At 48.6% G+C, this 22016-nt stretch overlaps 1 protein-coding gene across 3 annotated transcripts in view; it reads left to right on the top strand.

Moving 5' to 3' along the window:
* BCAR3 (BCAR3 adaptor protein, NSP family member) overlaps nucleotides 1-22016 on the top strand; it is a 111536-nt gene that overhangs the window by 64212 nt on the left and 25308 nt on the right. For all 3 annotated transcript variants that reach the window (XM_012790949.3, XM_075999864.1, XM_012790952.3), the window contains one exon: nucleotides 19076-19204. In XM_012790949.3, coding sequence (XP_012646403.2) covers nucleotides 19076-19204 — 129 coding nt within the window. The remainder of the gene's footprint in view (nucleotides 1-19075; nucleotides 19205-22016) is intronic.

Here is a 22016-nt window from a genome sequence, read left to right as displayed (position 1 = left end):
TCTATGAGTTGAACAGGGCAATAGGTTACCTGTTTTGGTTTTTTTTTAATTTTAAAAATTTCTTTTTTTAGAGACAGAGTCTCACTATGTTGCCCAGGCTGGACTTGAACTCAAGCAGGTCTCCCACCTCAGCCTCCCAAGTAGCTGGGAATACAGGCACGCACCCCTTGCCCCACAGTAGTTTACCCTTTCCACAGAGGATAAACTGAGGCTCAGAGAAACAACCTGTCCGGAATCATTTTGTGGGGAACCAGGAATAGAAATAAGATTTTTCTGGGCACAAGCCCAGTGTTCTTTCTGCTATACCGTATTAAGACAATCGAAACCTGAAACGAGATGAAATTGTACGCCTTAATACTTTACTTTGCTGTTCTGGTGGGAGAGAACAGTGTAAGCCTCCGTTTTTAGGAGAGCTTCAGGGAGGGAGGATGTTGGACTGGTTTTTATAGAACCTTTTAAAATTTTTCTTTCTTTAGTAACTCAGGATTTGGGTAGACAAAGGAGAGGATGGTATGAGGAAGGCATTCCAGTCTAGGGGAGCAGCAGACCCAATAGCTGGAAGATAAAAACGACGCTGGCTTTGGCAGAAGCGCCGAGAGCCAGGCCTGCTCCGAGCAGCAGGTTCACAGGAAGTGTAGCGGGTGCCACAAGCAGAAAAGTAGCAGAGGACTTTGGGGTCCAGGCCGAGGAGTTAGAAGTAATCTCACCAGCCAGGCCTCCCTTACCAGGAGTTAATAAGTGTTTGAGGCAGATCCCACGTGGACTTTCATCCTGGTCACATCCCCAGGTCAGCTTAGCAGGCCCTGAGTGTGGTGCCTCAGATATATCTGGCCGTTGCCAGGTGCTGGGGACCCAATAGGTAAGATCCATTCCCCTGCACTGGAGGAGTTAGGGGTCCAACTGGGGAGATGTGCTGCAATTCCGTGCTTGGTGGGCATTCTACGGGGATGTATCAACAGCTGAATGAAGCCAGTGAGGCCATCCTGTATCGATGATTTGGTGGTGCTCTCTCCAGAGGGTTCTATAGCTCCCCAGGGGCACTTGCCTGGCGTGGCCTGGGCTAGAGCCAGGAGGATCAGGGAAGGCCTCCTGGGGGAGTCTGGAAGGATTAGTAGAAGTTGCCCATGGAGGGAGAGGAAATGGCATCCCGGGTGGAGCAGGCACAAAAGCATAGAGCTGTGTGGGCAGGGAAGCGCCAGCCCAGAAGGGGAGAGTCGGTGGGGGCAGCCAGTGACAGGACCACCTTGCAGTACCTAGCGAACTACAGAGGGAATTTGATAGGATGCACCGTGGGTCACCGTTCTGGGGCCGCCACTGGGGACAAACCAACCCCCTTCTGGCCCCCTGTGTCTCTGATGAGGCCGTGGATGTGCAGCATGTACCGTGCTGCCAGGAAGTGCTATGTAGTGGGAAGATCTTAAATCATGTTGCTGCTGCTGCTGCCATTATGTTTTGTTTTGCTTTAAACCGTTTCCCTTACCCTGGAAAAAATACTCGGAGCCTCGCTGAATGCACATTATAGCCTGAGGCGTCACATCTGCCCATCCTAGAGTGCGGCCCTTGGAACTTGGCTTCCTGTGGAACGGTCCTTCTGTGCTGGGGTGCGCGTGGTGCAGCAGCAGTGTCGTCCATCTTCCCTGTGGCCGAGCCTTTGGTCTGTCTGTCATTGTGACAGCTTGGGGACCAGCAACACATCCCAGCTTTGACAGAGGCCTGAGTGGCCTTTGCCAGGGGACAGTTGTACCATCAGCACGAGCTGTGCAAGGTGGAAGAAGCCCCATGGAGAAGGTCTTTCCAAGTGACTCAGCCCCTCCTCCTGGCGGCTGCTAGTTGCTCATTTATGCCTCCAGCCCTCCAAAGAAGAAGTCCTGCACAGCTTTTTTTGAGAGACTTAAATGCATTCCATTGGCATCTGGGAGCTGCCGGGATCTGGTTTCAGCATCAGGGGAAGGATGTGCTTGACAGAGGCTGTGTCCCAGTGTCCCCTTCCCCAACAGACCCTGGAGCTTAGATCCTGGCCGAGGACTTGTTTTTGTTGGAGAGACCTCAGCGGGAAGCAGAGACGGGACTGGGATCCTGGGAAAATTCTGTTAGCCGACTCAGCGCCTCCAGGACTGCCGAGATGGGCCATGCTAAACACTGGGGAAAACGCTGGAGAATCGTCGTGCTCAGACCACGGAGGTCTCTGCACAGCCAATGTGAGAGGCCAGCAGTGCCCAGGGGAGCCAGGCCTGCTGCAGGTGGGAAGATGTTGTCAGGGATAGCTCAGGAGCCTTTTCACTGATGAGTATTTTAGGGGTCCCCAGAGATAGCAGAGGAGTCTCAGGCTGTCTTGGTTGGGAAGGAAAGGAGGGCCTCGTGAGGATGGACACCACTGCGTCCCCCTGTCCTCACTTGGATTTCCAGTGCTCGTCCACAGCCCAGGAGCCCCCGTTGAAATCTGGCTCTGGCCATGAGAATGTTATGGCTTATAATTCCAGTTTATGAAGGAGCTATGATCAGTCTTTTAGTTTCTATGGAGAACTCCTTTCCCCAGTGTCTGCTCTAGGTACGTGTGTGCTTTTATAAAAATAGATATGTAGAAAGGAATGATGAGCTAGAATCTGGATTCTCAGTAAGATGGGATTTGAGGAACCAAACTAACCTCCCACCTGGAAGTCATCTCTTCATCCCCCTTCCCCACCTCAGCCCCAGCACGTGCACTGAGGGCATGCAAGGAGCTGTGAAGATGGGAGACAGTGCCCACCCAGAGTAGCACTTCTGTGTCTGGGGGGATGAGTGTGGATCTACAAGCAGATGCCATGCTGTAGGTCCAAAGGCGGAAGGAAGCACAGCCAGCTATGAGATGTATTTCACCCAGCCCCGGGTCAAGGACTTTCTGGAGGAGGTAGCACAGTAGGAGCTACAGGTAGAAAAGGCATGGGAGAGAGAAAATGCATTCCGGAACTTCAGACTCAGGCTGAGGGGTGGAAGGAGAAGAGCCTCAAGTGGGGGGTGGGGACCAGCGTGCAGGGGCTCTGTCTAGGAAGAGGTGGGGCATTTTCCCAGGGGCAGTGGGAGCCAGTGGGCAGTTGAGATGGGGAGTGGGGTGAGGGTTTGGGGTTGGTCTCTATGTAGGATGAGTTTGAGGAACACTGACAGCATCTTTCCTAACTCATGTGGTATCCTCAGCTGGGCCACGGAAGCCTCCCATCAGTTCTGCTTGTCCTTATTCAGCTCGCTCCTGTTTCCCTCCCTCCACCTTCTCTTCAAGCCTTGGCCTTCTTACACTCATAACAAGATCTTGTTTCTCACCTCACAGCAGCAGTCAAGGCCACCATCAGCATGATCTTTCCCATCCCCACCACTGCCCCACCAGCTGCATTTCAGCCACATCCATATCCATGACCCTTGCTTCTTCCTCCAGCCTCCAAGGACAGAGTGTCTGTCTCCCCGACCAGGACCAGCCCTGCCACCTGGGCCCATGACCGCCCCTCCTCAAGGACTTTACATGAGTCTCTCCTTTTCCTGGGGATCTTCAGTCTTTCTCTCTCCCCCACACTGTCCTCAGCTGATGAACATGCTCTGATCATCCCCATCCTGAAAATCACCCTCATTTCCATGTCTTCCTTCCTGGTCCCCATGTGCCCCCCACCCACAGGCTGGTTAACACAGTCTTTCCGTCCTCACTGCCCACTGGCTGCTCAGCCCCCTGTACTCCATCAGCCACCCGCACTTGGCCTTGTCGACCATTCCTTCCTGAAACTCTGCTCCCTCCACCTCCAGGACCTGGCACTCTATTTGTTCTGGGTCCTTCCTGAGCAATCCTACTCTGTCTTCTTGGGTTTCTCTTTCTAGTCTGCCTCTTAAAAGCCAGTGTACCCCAGCCCTCTTCTCATGCTGTATCCCATCCCTTAGGGGGAGTCAGGATAGGATGCCCTTCTATACTGAGGATTGCCAAGCTGTGTCTCCAGACAGCCTGTCCCCACAGCAACACCTGGCCCCGTGGCCTAGTGAGCAACTCCACGCAGATGGCCCCCCAGACCCAGCTCTGCATCTTCTTCCACAAACATGCCCTCGTGCTTCTGTGTTGGTGTTGGTGGCTCAGTCATCTTTCTGGAACACCCATGCCTCTTCCTCCTATTCATTTTTCACATGTAATCAAGTAGTAAGTCTTCACGGTGCTACCTCCTAATCGTCACTCTCATCTGTGTCTTCCTTTGTGTCCCTACCAACATATTAATTCAGGCCTCATGGTCCCTTGCTTGGAATTCTGCAGTAGCTTCCCTACTAGTCATCTAGTCCCCTGAATCTTCATAGGAAGTCATTACCCTTCTATTTGACATTTCTAGAGATGGAAGTGTACTGAGTCCTTAAGGCAGTGCATTCCCATATTGGAACAAGTCTATTTGCTAGAAGGTCCCATCTCATTTGAGTCAAAGTCTGTGTACCTGCAATATTGTCCACCTGGTTCTGCAGTTAAACGAGCATAGTAGCCCTTCAGATGCACATTTTCCCTTCCAGATTGTGAGCGTGTCTATTTTGAGTCCAAATCAGTTGGTATAAATGGACACCTAGAAATAGGATAGGAAGGATTCTGGATTAGTTTCTCTAGGGAGTTGAACCAAGAATACTTGACCTGTCCTCTTGGAACAGTAACAGCCCAAGCCTTCAGATATTTCAGCACCGCCCTCATCTTCCCCTTAAGTCCCTTCTGTACAGGCCAAACAATTCCAGTTCTTTATATGCTTTGGGAGCCTTGGGTTCTAGTTTTCAATCAAATCCTAACTCTGTACGTCTGAGCAAATCATGAAAGCACAGGGCCTTGGTCATGTTTTCTCTTTGTGTAAACGTTCTTGTTAGCTGTTTGCTCCCAGGAACATTGCTTGGATTCAGGAGATCTGCTTTGTATTATATTGAATGTCATGTCCCTTTCCATGACATCTAGCATGGTATTTTCATTTTCAAAAAGCTTGTTAGGCCGGTTGCAGTGGCTTACACCTGTAATCCTCACACTTTGGGAGGCTGAGGTGGGATGATTGAGGTGGGAGGATGGCTTGAGGGTCAGGAGTTCAAGATCAGCTTGGGCAACAGCGAGATCCCATTTCTACAAAAAATTGTTTTAATTAGCTGGGCATGGTGGCACATGCCTGTAGTCCCCACTGCTCGCTGCTTGGAAGACTGAGGCAGGAGGATCTGTTGAGCCCAGGAGTTTGAGGTTACAGTGAGCTATAATGACGTCACTGCACTCCAGCCTGGGCAACAGAGCAAGATCCTGTCTCAAAAGAGGATACATGGGTGTCAAGTGCTGTCAGCTCCTCTGGGAGAAATACATCTTTCAAGTGAACTGTGAGTTGTATATTGAAAGTGGTGGAGTTGATATTTAGCCAGAACCCATCTTGTGATGAATCATTTAGTTTCCCTGCAAGCCTACTATGTACTTAGCACTGACACTTTGTCCTAGAGCAGAGTTCTAAGACAGTTGTTAGTCATGGCACTATTATGGAGAGAAAGAATTTGAAAGTTATTTATTCCATACCCCATGCTGGAACGCTATCTGAGTCTTTGGCTTTTTGTCTGTGTCTTTGACATATCTCCTTCCAATTATATCTCCTAGTGTCTTTCTACTACAGTGCATTTTGATGGTTCAGTAGTATCTCATTCATTCAAAATGAATAAAGAAAAGCATAGTATTTGAATAGGCTGATTTTGATTTTCTGACATTGTTATCGAAGAGCAAATAGGACGTCTATTTTGGCAAATAGCTATGTTCTAAATCACTCATAATTTGCATTAAGATGTTGAATTAACAAGGTTGAGTTAGCAGTGGTCAAGATTTCTGGCTTGGATCTCCTTGCGTTCTGAACTCTGGTCAGCAGGTTTTCAAACCCTTTTATTAGGGTCTGCCCTTAGCCAGGGCAATTCTGTTTGTTTCATTCTCTGTAGATGCTAACAAAGCACTACTATTACTGCATGTAATCTTGCTACCAGACTCAGTGATTAATATTTCACTTCCATTGTTTCATTTAACCCATTTGCTGACCTTGTGAGAGTGAGAGAAGCATTATTGGAAGTCACTTAAGGATGTGGTTAAAGGAACCAGAGTGGTTTAGAAGGGCTTTTCAGAGGTAGGACAGGTATTTAGCTTTTATGTGAAGCCCATCATTTTGTCAGTCCAGTAAGTGATTAAGTGGGACCAGTGACCTTTGGCCTTCATCTTCAGTGTGGCACATCCAGCTTCTTGCTGAGAGGAATCAGAATGCAGGGCTGCCTCATGGGGGTGATTTGGATGTCTGCTTCTCTGTGGGCCACGCCAGATACTTAGGTCATTCAGTGGGGCAAGATGTTACTAAATGGCCTATTGGAAATCACATCATGTTTCAGTTTATCTATTAACAGGGGAAGGTGAGACACCCCCCACCCCACTCCTTGGAGCTGAGCTTTGATGAGCCTGTAGGTAAATAATACTTGGTCAGAGGGATCAGAAACATGGTGGGCAAACTCACTGGGGTCAGGCAGAGGTGGAAGGAGAGCTCACGGTGAAACGCATGCATTGAGCCATTTCACCAGTGTGTGGGTAATCTTTGTGAAGAAAATAAGCCACATTTGTTGGTGTTGGGTGTGCTGCATTCTGTCAAGCTTAGAATTCCTCCTGAAGTTTTCAGACCCAAATCACTCTTCTTCAGCGAGAAATAATTTTCAGTCCCTTGGTGTTCCATCAAAATAAAACTGAGCTTCAAAAGCTTTAGCTCCTTGATCCGGCAGAATGGGAATGTGTGAAAGAGACCTTGCCCAGAGAATGACTGGGGATCAGAGGTAACTAGAGTTTGACATCAAAGGAGCCATGGGCACCAATTGCAGTGATTCTGATGTAATTAGTTTGGCATGGAGGATTAGGTTACTGCTGCCCGCTTACGGGGAGTTCTGCTTTAAGACTTCAATCTGCACAAATTAAAATTACATTAGTCTTTTTAGTTTGCACACATGGATAGCAGAATTTTAATGGGAATTTCTCAGACCCTTGATAAGCAAGGAGTTCCACAGACATCCTCTTCATATATCCTATTCATGGCTTCTGATCCTCTTTTGATAAGAGTTTGATAAGGTTTGATAATGAATAAAATGAAATCTGTTGGATTTGGGCTCTCTGGGGGTTTTGACAGGTATTTTGCTATCTGCACTAGAGTCTGATGGCCCCTGTGTCATCATTCATCTGTGAAGAGGAAAATCACATACAGTAAGAAAATGAAGCATTTTAATTTAACAGCAAATTGCAAATCAGTTTTTAATGGCACCGGAGTGGGAACCTGGTCTATAGTGTGATAAATTACACAGGTCTAATTATAAAATGGTAAAATGGCATCAAAACCCATCTGTAGAATCTTTGCTAAATATGAGGTTCTTTCCAGGATTTGGAAAAGAGAAATTTATATCATCAAGGCACTTAAACACTAGCATCAAACTAACTAAAGCATTTCAAGATGCCAGAACTTAAGAGTTTTATGCAATCTCTTTGCCACTGATTCCTTTCTAAAAAGGGGCCAGGACCCCTCGCTGACCCCAGACGAGACAGGGAGCACTAAGACCATCAGCAGTAACACCTCATCGTTTATTGCTGTACATTCTCCTCAAGTGCCTTGTCTCCTCAAAAAGGCTGTGACTGCTTTGGGGACGTGGCGTCCTCTGTCCTCCGCCCTAGCCGGGAAGCAGCGCACAGCAGCAGACAGGAAGTCCTCGGGTGTAATGGAAGACACAGTGTTCCAGTGACTGCCAAATTCTTGATTTAAAATTGACCTCCTGGCTTTCTGCAGAATTGTGACCACCAGGGTGAAGTATGTATGGGTTAGGCTGCAAAGGCTCTTTACTGTGCTTTGGCATCAGTATTTGAAGGAGGCAGGGGGCTCCCGTGACGCCAGAGGTCCTCATCTGTCAAGAGCCCCACACGTAAAAGGCAGAGAGGCCACAGAACACACCCAGGGTCTCTCTCTCTAACCCATAGAGCTGCCTTTGTGTGGATTAGAACAAGGCTTCCTTCCCTCAAGACACTGTTGCCTTCTGCCGGGCAACTGTTGTAATCAATATGCAAATCTGCGATGGCTCTGTACGCTTGGCGCCGCCGCGGACGCAGTGCCACCGTGCACAGCACGTCCGGGACCGCTGGCCAGGCCACTGCGTGGCCCCCGGGCTCGGCTGTGCACAAATGCCCTATTGCCTGCGCTCCCTATTGGTTTTGGGAAATGGGGGTTATGAAATTTGAATTTGATTTTTTTCCCCTCTTTGGACTTTTATTTACAAAGTTAATTGTTTACTTAAGTGAAGGCTTTGGCTTTAATCACAGTGATTAGCATAAGAAACTATCTTAGCACTTCATTGGGAAAAGTAGAATTGGTGGATTCAAACCTTTCTTCATTTGTTTTGGGATTATAATAAAATATTTTTTTTTTTTTTTTTTGAGACAGAGTCTGGCTTTCTTGCCTAGGCTAGAGTGAGTGCCGTGGCGTCAGCCTAGCTCACAGCAACCTCAAACTCCTGGGCTCAAGCAATCCTACTGCCTCAGCCTCCCGAGTCGCTGGGACTACAGGCTCGAGCCACCATGCCCGGCTAATTTTTTTTTTATATATATATGTATTAGTTGGCCAATTAATTTCTTTCTATTTTTTTTATAGTAGAGACGGGGTCTCGCTCAGGCTGGTTTTGAACTCCTGACCTTGAGCAATCCGCCCGCCTCGGCCTCCCAGAGTGCTAGGATTACAAGCGTGAGCCACCGCGCCCGGCCAGTTTTGGGATTATAATAAAATATTTTTAGGTATGCCACAAAGCCAACTAATGTCAATTAAAGGTGAAAGAGAACCAATGTACTAATTTTTTCATCACAAAGCTTTAGAATTGCCACAAATGCCACCCCTGTTCCTTCTGTTCTACCTCAGATTAAAAACATCTGAGGGTTTATACTAAAAGTTACTGGGCTTCAAATTTGTGAGGAACTGAATATTTATTTTTTGACTACGGGCAGGGTTTAGAGTGGTGGAAGTAATTGGGACTTTTTAATTTTGGGGGTTCATGATTAATTTATGTAGGTTTTCAGTTGTGAAAATACCAGTTGGGTCTTTAAGAGTCCTTTATGTACTTTAGGATTCGGTTATAAATTTGGCCACTGCTTGAAATTCAACACAAGGCAGTGATTCAAAGGGGCTGAGCTTCTGAATTCTCCAAAGAACTTCATTTTTAGGTGGCAAGATGATGCCAAATGTTACAACTTCCTTCAGAGTGCTTTGTGTCATGTTTATCAAAAGTACACTTTTGTGGGGTTCAATTTCTTTGTATGTTTACATCATTTGTTAGGGACAGTGGTGACCCAGGACTCATGTCATCACAGGTCTTGCCAGAGTTCAGTGGGATGAGATGGGCGTCTGTCTTCTTGGACCTTTGCATTGTCCCAGCTTGGGCCACCGGATGCCTTCGCAACCCGAGCTCATTGGAAGACGTGGGCTTCGCTTAGAAATTAGACCAATTTCTATGTTGTGATCCAGAACTCTGGTCAGACTTGTAATCTGTTTGTGATCATAATTTCTGGGTAAGATTTCTGGAAAAACCTGACTGGTGGAGTTGTTTTATACAATTTGATAAGAGGCCTGGACTGTTGTTGACTTCTCCCTCAATCTAATAAACTGTTCCAAGCCTGAAGAAAGGAAGCTTTTGTGTGAGAGCCCTGGTAGCATTCTGGGCACTGTGGCCTGACACTCCCAACTAGAATGCAACAGCCCAGCAGCTCGCTAGCTTTTCATTCTCCATCTTCCCCTCCTCCTCCTTTCATGCAAACATCCCCTTCTTGTTTTTCTTCATTTGAGCAAGTTAGTTCCCAGCTTTGATTTTAGAATAAATAAATGACTAGAAAATCATCTCAATTTTTAAAATTCAGCAAAAAATTTACCAACAACTAGGTGTCTAAGGCCCTGCAGGAGACATACTGTACATACAAGGACCTCTCAGCCTCTTGCAAACATAAAACTTTCTTGTACTCACATGCTGGGCTCTGTCACCTGTGGACTTGTGGCTGTGTGAACCACCTAGAGCTAGCTGCATGGACTTGTTCACATTGAGATACATACATGCAAAGTGCTTGACACCGAGCGACAGCAGGTCAGCTTCGCCTGCATCCATGGAACCATTTAGTGCTACTCAAAACCACAAGAACTGTTGACTTTGAACTGAAGTAAAGAAAGTAAACACACCTGTGCCTAAGTACAGATTGGCTGTTCCAACTTCTAGCTTATTTATTCCATTAGAACTAAAGTCTCAAAGGCCAGATAGCGCTAAAACTTTGATAGACTTTATAAACCTTTTTTAAAAAAAGGTTTTTACTCTAGTGAAATAACTTTCCATTTTCTTGCTAAAAGCCATCTTTGAAAGAGGGTTCAAATTCCACACTGTTTCAAGCAAGTGTCCACTGTGTGCCAGGCATGGGGACCATGCGCTTTATGTGCATCAGGTCATGCAGTCCTGTGAGGTGGGAATTGTCACCCCTGCCCCTGTGCATGCAGAAACATAGAGAGGTCTGGAAACATGCCCAAGGTCACTTGTTCCTGACCACCTTCCAAGCTTTCTCCTCTTCTCCATACCCAGTGATGAGGAAGCTGCCAGATGAAGGGCAAGTAGGTAAATGTGGTTCCAGTCAGCAAGTATTTACTGGACAGCCGCTGTGTGCCAGGCACTGGGCTAGGCTCAGGGAGCCAAAGGCAAATAAAGCATGGCCTCTGGTCAGCCTTCAAGAGCCCTGCCTGCCTTGTCCAGCTACCCGCTGGCTGCTCCCCAGTCCCCAGGCAAATGTGTTGCTGCCTGCTGGACCACACAACAGGGGACAGAGGAGAGACAAAAGGGTATATTCCAGGAGCCATGGGAGGCCCCTGTAACTGGGGCCCTGTGTCAGGACACATTAGCAAGTTAGCTTGGGCCTAGGTGTCACCTGTCTTATGAAGAAGGCTTTGGATTTGATCTGTAGGTAACTGTGAATCCTTGGAAGCATAACCACTATTTCTCCAGACCTCAGGGCAGCCCATAGACCCAAATAATATCCTGAAAATTTTAATGCCCCCAATCTGCCGACTCGTGGACCCCACTTTACCCATCTTCCCCACCAGTCATGTTTCCGATAGTTTTCTCCAGGGGCCCACAGGGCTGCCTCACGTTTGTACCCACAGCTCTCCTGTGAGCTGGGCCTCCGAGTACATTCAGAGCTGAATCCTGTGTGTGCAGGCTCAGTGTGTGGCAGGGCATGGCTCAGCTCTCTGGGGCTACAAACCTCAGGGATCTGGGGGGACAGGGCAGAATGGGGGTCTGTGGCCCCTAGAGAACAGGCCTGAGCTCTGGCAAGAGTGAAAACTACACATGAGAAGCCAATTGACTTTTTTTGGTGGGGAGACTGAAAGAGACTCTGGATTCCGTGTCAGCTTTAGCAAGGGCACCCTTGGAGTAAAATCTCAGGGCCTAGGGGTGATATGCTAAGTCTGGTGACATTGTAGGTGACACGTTGTAGGACCAGAGACAGGACCTAGGGAAATCATTAGGAGGCTATTGCGGGAGTTCTAGGGAAACAGAACAGTAATCTGATTTGGGGGATTAGCATGGGGATTGGCAAGGGGTAGAATCAGGAATTTCTTGATCAGTGGAAGCCGATTGTGAGGGTTCTAGTTTGGGTAATGAGGGCAAAGGAGATGTCAGCGCCTGGGAGCAGAGGTGAAGAGCAGGTGTTGCCGGGGGTGGGGGGTGGGGGTGAGTTCAGTTTATCAGTATCGACATCTGAGCCCTGAAGTGGATTCTGGCAAATGTCTCCACCAGGCCCCAACCCTGAGGTCTGGATGGAAATTCCGTCATCGTCAGCACCTTTCAAAAGACTCTCAGCCACGTGCCTCCAGCCCCATGCCCCATCCAGCCCATCCTACTCACTGTAGCCAGACTGATCTCTCTAAAAGCATCTAACATCTCTTCCTGAGCAGAGATTGTCAGTGACTCACTATCTGGAGTGTGATGGTCTAAGCCCTCGGTCCCCGTTGTCGGGCTCCCCTGAGCTGATTCCTGCCTTCCTGGGTCAGGACTACATTGGTCACAGGTGACAGGGATCCAGTTCATGCTAGTTTAAGTCACAAGGGATGTGCATGCCAGGGGACACCTCCATCTCTTGCTGCTCTTCTCTTTGGCTCTGATTTCATCTCTCGCCCGCTTGATCCACCAGGCAGGAAAGAGGGGGCTGAAGCAACTTCCATATTTAAGTCTCATGTTTTCACCAGAATGGGACAGAGTGTCCTCTTCACTCAGCTCCACTTAGGAAAATCCCAGGAAGAACTCCGTTCTGGGCCACCCAGTGATGGGCAGGAAGGCAGGGTCTCAACCACATGCTTGGAGTGAAGATGGGGCTCTCCTGGGGGGCCGAGGGGGTTCCGAATATAGAGAGAATATATAGAGAGAATGTACCCATTGTCACGCCTTCGCATGCTTCACCCCCTCCTCCCCAGGCAGAACCTCCATCCAACTGAGCCCCGCTCTTTTTGTCTCTCTTCATTCAAATGCCCCAAATACCCCTCCTGACCCTCTCCTTAAGTTTTATCCTCAAGGTCAACCCAGATTCCACAGACCCTCCTTCCTCCTCCCCACCCCTGTGAAGCTGTTCCCAGAACACACCCAAGGCCACATGACTGTGCCCATTTTGGCACAGGAGGAAAGCACAGGACAGGGAGGTTGAGGGACTGGCCCTGGCTACAGTGCTGGGAGGGGCAGGGGGTCACCAGGCAGGCAGTCCCTCTCCAGGGCGCTGGTGTGTTAAACCGTGTCTGTGTGTGTGGCCTGCAGGGAGACCGTGCCCTCCTTGAGGGCAAGGACCAGGGCGTCCTCCCCTGCCACAGCCCAGTGCTGGGCACACTGCTCAGTGGTAGTGATGATCCCAGCCTCTGCAGTCTTCTTTCCACCTCCCTTCCTGGGCCTGGGACATCGTCTTTCCTGGAGATTTGCACAATTTATTTAATGGCATCCTGTGAACTGGGAAGCTTTTCTTACAGGCAGGGATAGAGTAAAATCAGCATTAATTATAATGTAGATGCCATCTTCTTCTAATTCTGTGGTGTCCTGCATGCAGATGAGTGTCCCACAGCTTCCCCTGGGGGGTTCTGACAGATGCCCCAGTGCACCCCTCCTCCTCCGGTCCAGGAACTGGAACCTCCCGGGAGTCCGGGCCCATTGTTGTGCTGATTTGAAACGCAGGCTCTGGTGCTCACACAGGAGACCCGGAGCTCCGGTCCTCCCAGGCGAGAAGGGCTTTTTCTTCCTCAGAGAGCCGTTGAAATGCGGGTTTCTGTGTTAATCGAGGTTCCCAGTAGAAATGCGGGTTTCTGTGTTAATCGAGGTTCCCAGCACGTCCTCGGAGCTGGCTCTGCGCCTCCAGAATGTGTTTTCCAATCATCTCCGGGGCTCTGGCTATTCCAGCCTGTCAAGACTGGACTTGCAGGGGCCCTGTGGGGCTGCAGAGATGTTCTTTCCAGATTCAGAGTGGTATGTGTGATTTTCGGAGCTGGCCCCAGCAAGCTAGGACTAGCCCCCTCCGCGTGACCCGCCCGAGTGCTGGGGCGGCCGGCAGTGAGTGAGGACTGAAGAACCCTGTGTCTCAAGTGAGCACCAGGCTGCTTTCCTTAACTGCTTCGCTCCCAAATACCAGCCTTCCTGCACCCCCTGCCTCAGACCTTGAACACAAAGTCTGCTTATTTTATAGAACCAGATTAGCAGCATCCTGATATCTGTCTATAACAACGGTTACAGTTAGTGCTGACTATGTGCCAGGGTATGTTCTAAGTGATTTACAGATAGCGACCCGTTTAATCCTTATTAACATCACATGACGTATTGTACCTGTTTTGCAGACTGGGAGCCTGAGGCTCTACAGAGAGTCACTGTTACTTGCTCCAGGCTACACAGTGCCAAGGCCATTGACACAGGCCCGTGGATTGAGGTGGCTCTTAAACACTGTGCTGTCACACCTGTTGATGTTGGAGTTATTAAAATGCTAGAGATAGGAAAAATGTAGCTAGACTCAGATTTCCAGGGAAAGCATCAATTACAGTAACTTAGGAATTTTCTAACTTCAGTGTGGTTGGATGAGCGTGAGCCTCATCTGCCCCCTGCATTTTCCGAGTTATCAGTTTACATCTGGTCTCAGACGCCAGTGCTGATGATGGGGATGCAGATGAAAGTTTAGAAGTGGAGGCTATGAGTGTTCAGTTACTCACCCTCGCTCCTTTCTTTCCTGCTCAAGGGATGCTTGTTACTTACGGACATGGCACCTCTTCTGACTCTCCCCCTGCCCCAGAAAGGACTCCTCAAATCCCTGTTGGGTCACGTTCAGACAAGCCTTGGGGTAGAAGATATGGGCTCTGCCTGCATCTTTGTCTCTTAGTGGTCGTGGGTGGATTTGGTCCCCGGAATGAAGCTGGCAAGGCCTGTGGGCAGAATGTTCTTGATCCAAAGCCGGGCAGCTTCCTTCCCTCCGGAGGTTGAGCCCACAGCTGCCGTGAGGGGTGGCGCTCAGGATGGCGCGAGCCTGTGCCAAGGCAGCGAAAACCTAACCCTGTCTCTCCTACTTCTCTGGACGTCACCTCCTTCCCCTCCAGACAAGAAGCTGGGGAAGCAAGAATTAGACATGCCTTCTAGGAATGAGGCTCAAATTCAGGGGCAAAAAGAGAATTTGATCTGGGAGAAAAAGTTGTCCTGCCACATAATGTGATCATTCTTACTTAATGTTCATAGCATTGTGTGAGCGCCTGATTATGCGTGAGTTTGCTTGCCGTCTCCTTCTGCCTGGCAGCTCAAGAACACACAGTCCACAGGGCCACTTTCTGAGAGAGCACAGCCATGGTACTTGCTCTGGGCATCCCAACGCCTGCCATGTGGACAGGTGCCTTGGGGCCAGCAGTCTTTGAGGCAGACGAATTCAGAAGACGGCCACAGAAACAAATGTGAGGGAGCTCGAAATAGAGCTAGGAGAAAAGGCTATAGGAGCAGGACAGATCTGAAAGATGTGCTTGTTCCTCTTCATTTTCCCCAGGTTGGAACACTGGGACCCGGCACCTTATTGTGTCTCTTCTCATGCACAGTTCTGGGCTATGCAAATAACAATAGTGCACATGAATATTATATGAGTGGATGCAGCATGTATCTCTTCTACTCTTCCCTCAGAAGTATAGCCTAAAGAAGGGCAGGAGGTTCTTAGGGCATTAATAAAATCAATTAGAATTTAGGTCAATCAGCCGGGTGTAGTGTCTCATGCCTGTAATCCTAGCACTCTGGGAGGCTGAGGCAGGAAGATCGTTTGAGCTCAGGAGTTCAGGATGAGCCTGAACAAGAGCGAGACCCCACCTCTACAAAAAAATAGAAAAATTAGCCGGGCGTAGTGGCATGTGCCTGTAGTCTCAGCTACTCAGAAGGCTGAGGCAGGAGGATCGCTTGAGCCCAGGAGTTTGAGGTTGCTAGGCTAACACCACTGTACTCTACCCAGAGAGACAGAGTGAGACTGTCTTGAAAAAGGAATTTAGATCAATCACAAGACACTGATAACCACACAAATGGGATGAAATGTTTGCCGAGGGTAGAGGTACTTTTGTATTACCTTAAATTACTAGAATTTTCTTTGTAGCCAAAATCTAAAAACTAGCCTAGACCATGAACAAGATAGTTACATTTCAGGGGAAAATTGAAATTCCTAGCCAGGTATGTTGGCTCTCACCTCTATTCCCAGCAGTTTGGGAGGCTGAGGTGGGAGGATTGCTTGAGGCCAGGAGTTTGAGATCAGCCTGGGCAACACAGACCCCATCTTTATAAAATATAAAATTAATCCGGGCATGATGGCACATGTCTGTAGTCCCAGCTACTCAGCAGGCTGAGCTTGTGGTATCACTTGATCCCAGGAGTCTGAGGCTTCAGTTAGCTACACCCATGCCACTGCATGCCAGCCTGGACAACAGAGTGAGACCCTGTCTCAAAAAAAGAAAACCAAATTCTTCTCATATGGCAGCAGAGAAGCAGAAGGGTGCACTGTCACCAAGAATTCAGGCTGTTTGGGGAAGCCAACAGAATTCTGCCAAATGTCATAGACATGTTGTGGCTGGTCGCATGAAGCAGGAATCTCATTTCTGGTCCTAAAGGAGCACAAATATCAATCACAGTGCTCTCAAAGATACAAATGGATACATTTTGCTACAATTTTTTATATGGTCACCTCTCACCAACCATGAGGTTTACACTTCATCAAAATACTTTAAGATGCAGCATCATAGCTGGCAAGATCAAGGTCTCATAAGGTACAGGCAGTTCTATAAAAATAGAACTTGTGTTAATATATGTGATTAAAACAGTATGCACAAGTTCTAGGAGGCACCCACAACCAAAATAACCACTCTTGAATCATGAGGTGACCTGTGTGTGACGCTTTTGAATTTCTGTCTTTATTGTTGGAGAACGTTGCCCACATCACACGCCTCGCTCCTTTGCCTGTGCTGAGACCAGCCCCACTGGCTGGAAGTGGACAGCCCTTGGCCATCGCTTTTTCGCCAGATCTTCTTCCCTCCCTTTCACTCTCTCTCCCTCCCTCTCTCTTTCCCTCCTTTGCTTTTAAAATACAAGTCTAGGCAGTTGTGTAACTAACCTCCAGGCTCTTCACAAATTATGCAAGAGCTTAAAGGCAGGTTCTCTGAAGTCTGGTCTTCCATCCCAGATTATCTGGGAGCCTCACTGTTAATAATCTCTTTTCCTCTCCTCCCTGCAGTTAGTACCCTGAGTCCTCTAGCAGCCTGTCACCAGAGTCTACAGGGCCAAAGAGCAACAATTCAGTATTTTCCTGTTTTACCTAAGGAGTTAGGACAAAAGTAACAAGATAGCTGATTTTATATTTTCAGTAACGAGTATAAAACAGTATTATTTCCAAACTTGAAATGAAAGATTGATGCATCCAAAATGCTAAAAATAATAATAATAATAACCCTTGCTGTCATGAGCCGTGCTGAGCAAGGGGTGGGGAAGGGAAGGTGTGGTCTGGCATTGGGGCACCAGGAGGAAGGAAAACGCGAAGATAGATATGGAAATGGATTCTTGGATAGGAGCGAATGCATTTTCAGTGAAGAATTGCATAAGACCTGCTGTATGTTTTAAAACCTCTATGTTTTCAAAGCTCAGACCAAGAAGTGGCCCAGGGGCAGCAGGAGGGGTATAGGCGGGATATAGGGGCACCACCTGGCAGGGCGGCTACACAGGGGCTCTGGCCACAGTACTGGCTAAGATTAGCTCAGCCGCCTCTGGCAGGAACACCCCAAATCACAGGCGTCAGTGAGATAGAAGATCACATAGAAGACCTGGAGGCCAGCGATGCAGGGCTGGTGTGCTGGCCCCATGGTTCTCAGGGACCCAGCCTCATTCCGGCCTCCCGCCCCGCCCCTCCTCCTGGATGGCTTCCTTCTCGTGGTCTGGGATGGTACCGAAACTCCAGCCATCACATCTCCCCTCTGAAGTCTCACCAACACTGCAGGTCACCCTTCCTGGCCAGAATTTAGTCATGTGGCCACATGCCCAGCGAACACAGGGCTCCCAACGATTTAAGAGAGAAGGGGAGAACCTCCAGAGCTAAGAAAAGTCATTGATCTTCCGCATCTTTGAGTATTTGCTCACTTAGTAAATCCTAAGTGCCTGGTACCAATATTTTCAGGCACTGCTTGAGGGCAGTGGGGACAAAGGTAGATGGATTTCTGTTCTCATGAAACTCACAGTCTAGCGGGAGGCAAACAGACGAGACAGGAACAACGAATGTGGCTGTGTTGCCAGCCCACATTCAGGCGTGGCTGTGCGTAAGTAATGGTGGGAGCAGGCGGTGTCAGACACCTCCGCCTAAAGCCCCCGGATGTCATGACAACCAGCACCAGCGTCTCTTTGATGCAAATTCCGTTCTTCAAACACTCCTGAGCACCTACCCTGCAAAGAGAAGAGGGATAGGAAGAGGAGGGGGGAAGCTGGAGGCCCGCTTAGAGATCAGCCCCAGAGCCAGGGCCCCTCATGGGCCAATGTGCAGGGACACGAGGGGTGAGAGTCCCGCCCTAAAATCCCAAGTCTGTTTTTGTTTTCTTTGGTGAAGGATCTGGGGCTGTTTCCTCGCTGAGGTTCAAAGCAGTCTGATAAGGAATGATTTTGTGGCTCCTGTGTGCATTTGGAGGGCAAGCTGGGGAACTTGGGAAACCCACGAGAACACAGCCTTTTCCTGCGTGTGTGACCTTCAGCGAGCGGTCCCTGAGCCTGCGTGTGCTGGGAACTGGGCAGGTGTCCAGGTTCAGTTCACGTGTCGTAAGTGGGCTGGGGCTGTGCCCACCCCGAATCCCCTGCCGTGGCCACTGTGTGATGCTCTAGACCAGCGATTCTCAAGCTGTTTCCGGAGAAGGACCAGTTGGGTTTTTTTGTTTGTTGTTAAGTTGCAATTTCCAATTGGTCATAAAAATGAAATAAGGAAGACATGGAAAATGCAAACTCAGACTTATATTTTTAGATTCAAGAGACATAAAATTGCTCTAAAGCTTTCTATAGACTAACTCAATTCCTGAATTTGAGTTCGCTAGCAGCAAAGAATTCAGAGCCACTGCTACCAGCCCAAGGACTGTACCAGGGCCTCCCTGCCCCAGAGGCCCAGGATCTAAGGCCAGGCAGGAACTGCTGCCCTTCCCCGCTCTGTGCTAGGGCAGTTATGAAGCAGAATGGGGAAGGTCCCCCGGGAAGAGCAGCCTTCCCTACAGGTCTCACTGTCTCACTCATCTCTCCCCGGCCCCTCCTGCCCAGGCAACTGCTTCTTGAGTAGACTCTCCTGTTGTGGTCCCCATGTGCAGGTGAAAATTTTATTATGTGCTTGTAGCCAGAGAAATGAAAGGTCATAGCTAATTGTAATCATTATCCAGGCTCCCTACCTGAGCACAGCTTTTGGCATACACTGGTCCCATTACAGCGAAGCAGCAAGGCGCGCGGTGTCTCCAGCTGGCGTGCTGGCCGGGCCCCGCAGGGTGCGCTCACTGTCCACCCTGTGTTGCAGTTCTCCAAGGAGAGGCACGTCATGGACAGGACCCCTGAGAGGCTGAAGAAGGAGCTGGAGGAGGAGCTGCTGCTGAGCAGCGAGGACCTGCGCAGCCACGCCTGGTACCACGGCCGCATCCCCCGACAGGTACCTGGTCTCGCCCCCTCCAGCACACACCTGGCTGCTCCCAGGCGGTGTCCGGAGTGATGACCCTGCAGGGTCCCACTCTGAGCCCCTGTTTAGCCAAAAACAAATACTATAAAGTGACTTAACATAGACCCGTCTCTAAGGAGACCTTTGGAAGCACTAAGGTCAGGAACTGCAAGCGTGCTTCCGCATGCGCGGTTAGTGCGTGGAGGGAAAGCCAGTGTCCCCCAGTCGGCAGGAGGCAGCAGTGACCTGAAGTACGAGGTCGGGCTGTGGTGCAGGTAATTGAACTCTTGGCCAGCTGCCTGCAGCCTCATACCTTTGGAACTAGCATCCCTTTTAAGGCAGTGGCTTAACTTCAGGAGAAGACAGGTCATCGCAGGGGCAGGTGGCCCAGACCAACAAGGCTGCCTCTGCCCTCTCGGGGCCCGCAGTTGTTCATTCCATCCGTCCTTTCCCCACTGCGTCCTGTGACCCAGAGATGGGGCAGACACGACCACGGACTCGTGGCCTGGCATATACTCCGTGTGATTGCCATTTGGGCAATTGCCAGGAATAATGTTTTTTTACTTAATGCTATAAAAATTGAAAAATGGAATAAATCTACAGAATTGAGGTAAAGAATTTCCCTTGGGTTTTTATCAGAAACCTGTTCTGGCCAATCATTAACCAAGGACTACATGACAGGAAGTGTGTGGGCAGGAAGTGAGGGGGAGGGCATCATGTTGTGAATTATTATTATTTTTTTTTTTAGTGTAGCAGATTTCTCCATGTGATCAAATAAATCTTATTCTGCCTTTTTTTTTTTTTAAGTTTAAAATTGATTGTCGAAAACATAGAGAGCCAAAAGATGAAAATTAAACTCTCATCCATAATTCTCCCTCCTGGGGATAACCACTGTGAACATGTTGATATACATGTTTCCTCCCAGATTTTCTAAATCAAGTGTGGCACATACTGCATGTGCTTTTTCCGTAGCCCACTCTATTCATTCAGTATGTCCTTGGAACTTTCACCTGCTATAAAGTATTCTTCCGTGCCAGCCTGCATTGTATGTGTATGCCCATGGTATACACGCACCACAATTCATCGGACATTTGGGGTGTTTCTAACACTCTGACCAGCATCCTTTCAGATAACTATTATGTTCATGCCTATAATTATTTTCACAGGCTCAATTCCAAGAAATGGAATTTCTGGGTGAAAACACATTTTTAAAGCAAAGATATAATTTTAAAGTAACTATGGTGCCCTTCTAATTTAAGCTAACGGAAGTAAACCATTGATCAAATATTGGAAGGTCCCAGAAAAAATTGTTAGAGATTTTAAAACTGATGATTGTCACTGCCATCCTTCTCCTTACTGTGATCATAAAATTTGTTTGCCACTTACACTGAGTATATAAATTTTCAGCAATAAATCACTCCAGACTGGATAACTGAACACTGTAACCATAATAATGATAGCTCACATTTTACCCCCTTATATCTTTATAGCCACTCTGTAGGTAATATTATCCTCGTTTTACAGATGACGTAACTGAGCTACAAAGAGATTATGTAACTTGTGCAAAGTCAGAGAGCTGAGCCAGGATGCAAACCCAGGCAGCCCCAGGAACCACTAGGGGTCCACTAGGGGTTACACTAGTGGTTTACACCACAGTGTAAATTCTCCTTTTTTTTTCCTTTTCTTGGGGGAGAGTTTAGGGTTTTTGTTTATTTATTTGTTTGTTTGCTTGAGACAGAGTCTCACTCTGTTGCCCCAGCTAGAGTGCAGTGGTATCATCATAGCTCACAGCAGCCTCACACTCCTGGGCTCAAGCAATCCTCCTGCCTCAGCCTCCCAACTAGCTGGAACTACAGGTGTGCACCACCACACCCAGCTAATTTTTCTATTTTGTGTAGAGACAGGGTCTCATTCTTGCTCAGGCTGGTCTTGAACTCCTGGCCTCCAGCAGTCCTCCTGCCTCGGCCTCCCAAAGTGCTAAGATTATAAGCATGAGCCACTGAGCCTGGCCTAAATTCTCCTTTTACTATTAGCATCACCATCATCACAGTTAACTGTTTTTGAGCATCTACTGTATTCCAGGCACTGTACTAGTGCTTCGCAGATATAATAACTGTGAGATGAGGGACTCCAGCCTGCCTTTGTTCTAGTCCTTCTATCCAGGAATTGATGTGCCCAGAATCTACACACACCTCTGGTTCCACAGTCCTGCACGGTGCCCCTCCTTCCCACTGGCTGGGCCTAGAGAGGGGCATCTTAGGAGAGGGCTCTGAGGGTGACTTCTGGCATCCTGCCAACACACACCTTCCTTCTCCTCACTCCACTTGTTGGGGAGGAAACTCAGACCCTCCAGGCACACATTTTCTCATCTCTTATTTTCCGTCACTTTACATCCTTTGAGTCTACGCGAACATCATCTTCTTGGGACACCTCCCTGACCATGCCATTTTAAAGGACAGCCCTCATCCCCTCCCGAACACGATCTCCCATCTTGATTTAGTTTTTCCTTAACTTTACAACATCGGATGCACCATAGCTGTCATTTATTTATCTTCACTAAAATAGAAGCTTTCCACTAAAAGTGGGAGCTCCACGAGGTGGGCTCTGGCCTGCTCCTGTCCCTGCTGCAGCCCCAGTGCCCGCAGTGGCGCCTGGCACGTCATACGCACAGGGTCAGTGAGTAGCTCTCGGGTGGACGTTGGATCTTCTATGCAGTCGACCTTTGAACAACTAAAGAGCCGACTGAAGAAGAGCCGTAATACCATTGTCATCTGTGGGCAGCAGTAAGCCTTTAAAAGGAATGTGA

Source organism: Microcebus murinus, chromosome 2 (assembly GCF_040939455.1).
Source record: "Microcebus murinus isolate Inina chromosome 2, M.murinus_Inina_mat1.0, whole genome shotgun sequence".
NCBI lineage: Eukaryota > Metazoa > Chordata > Mammalia > Primates > Cheirogaleidae > Microcebus > Microcebus murinus.
This window is presented reverse-complemented; position numbering and strand designations above follow the sequence as displayed.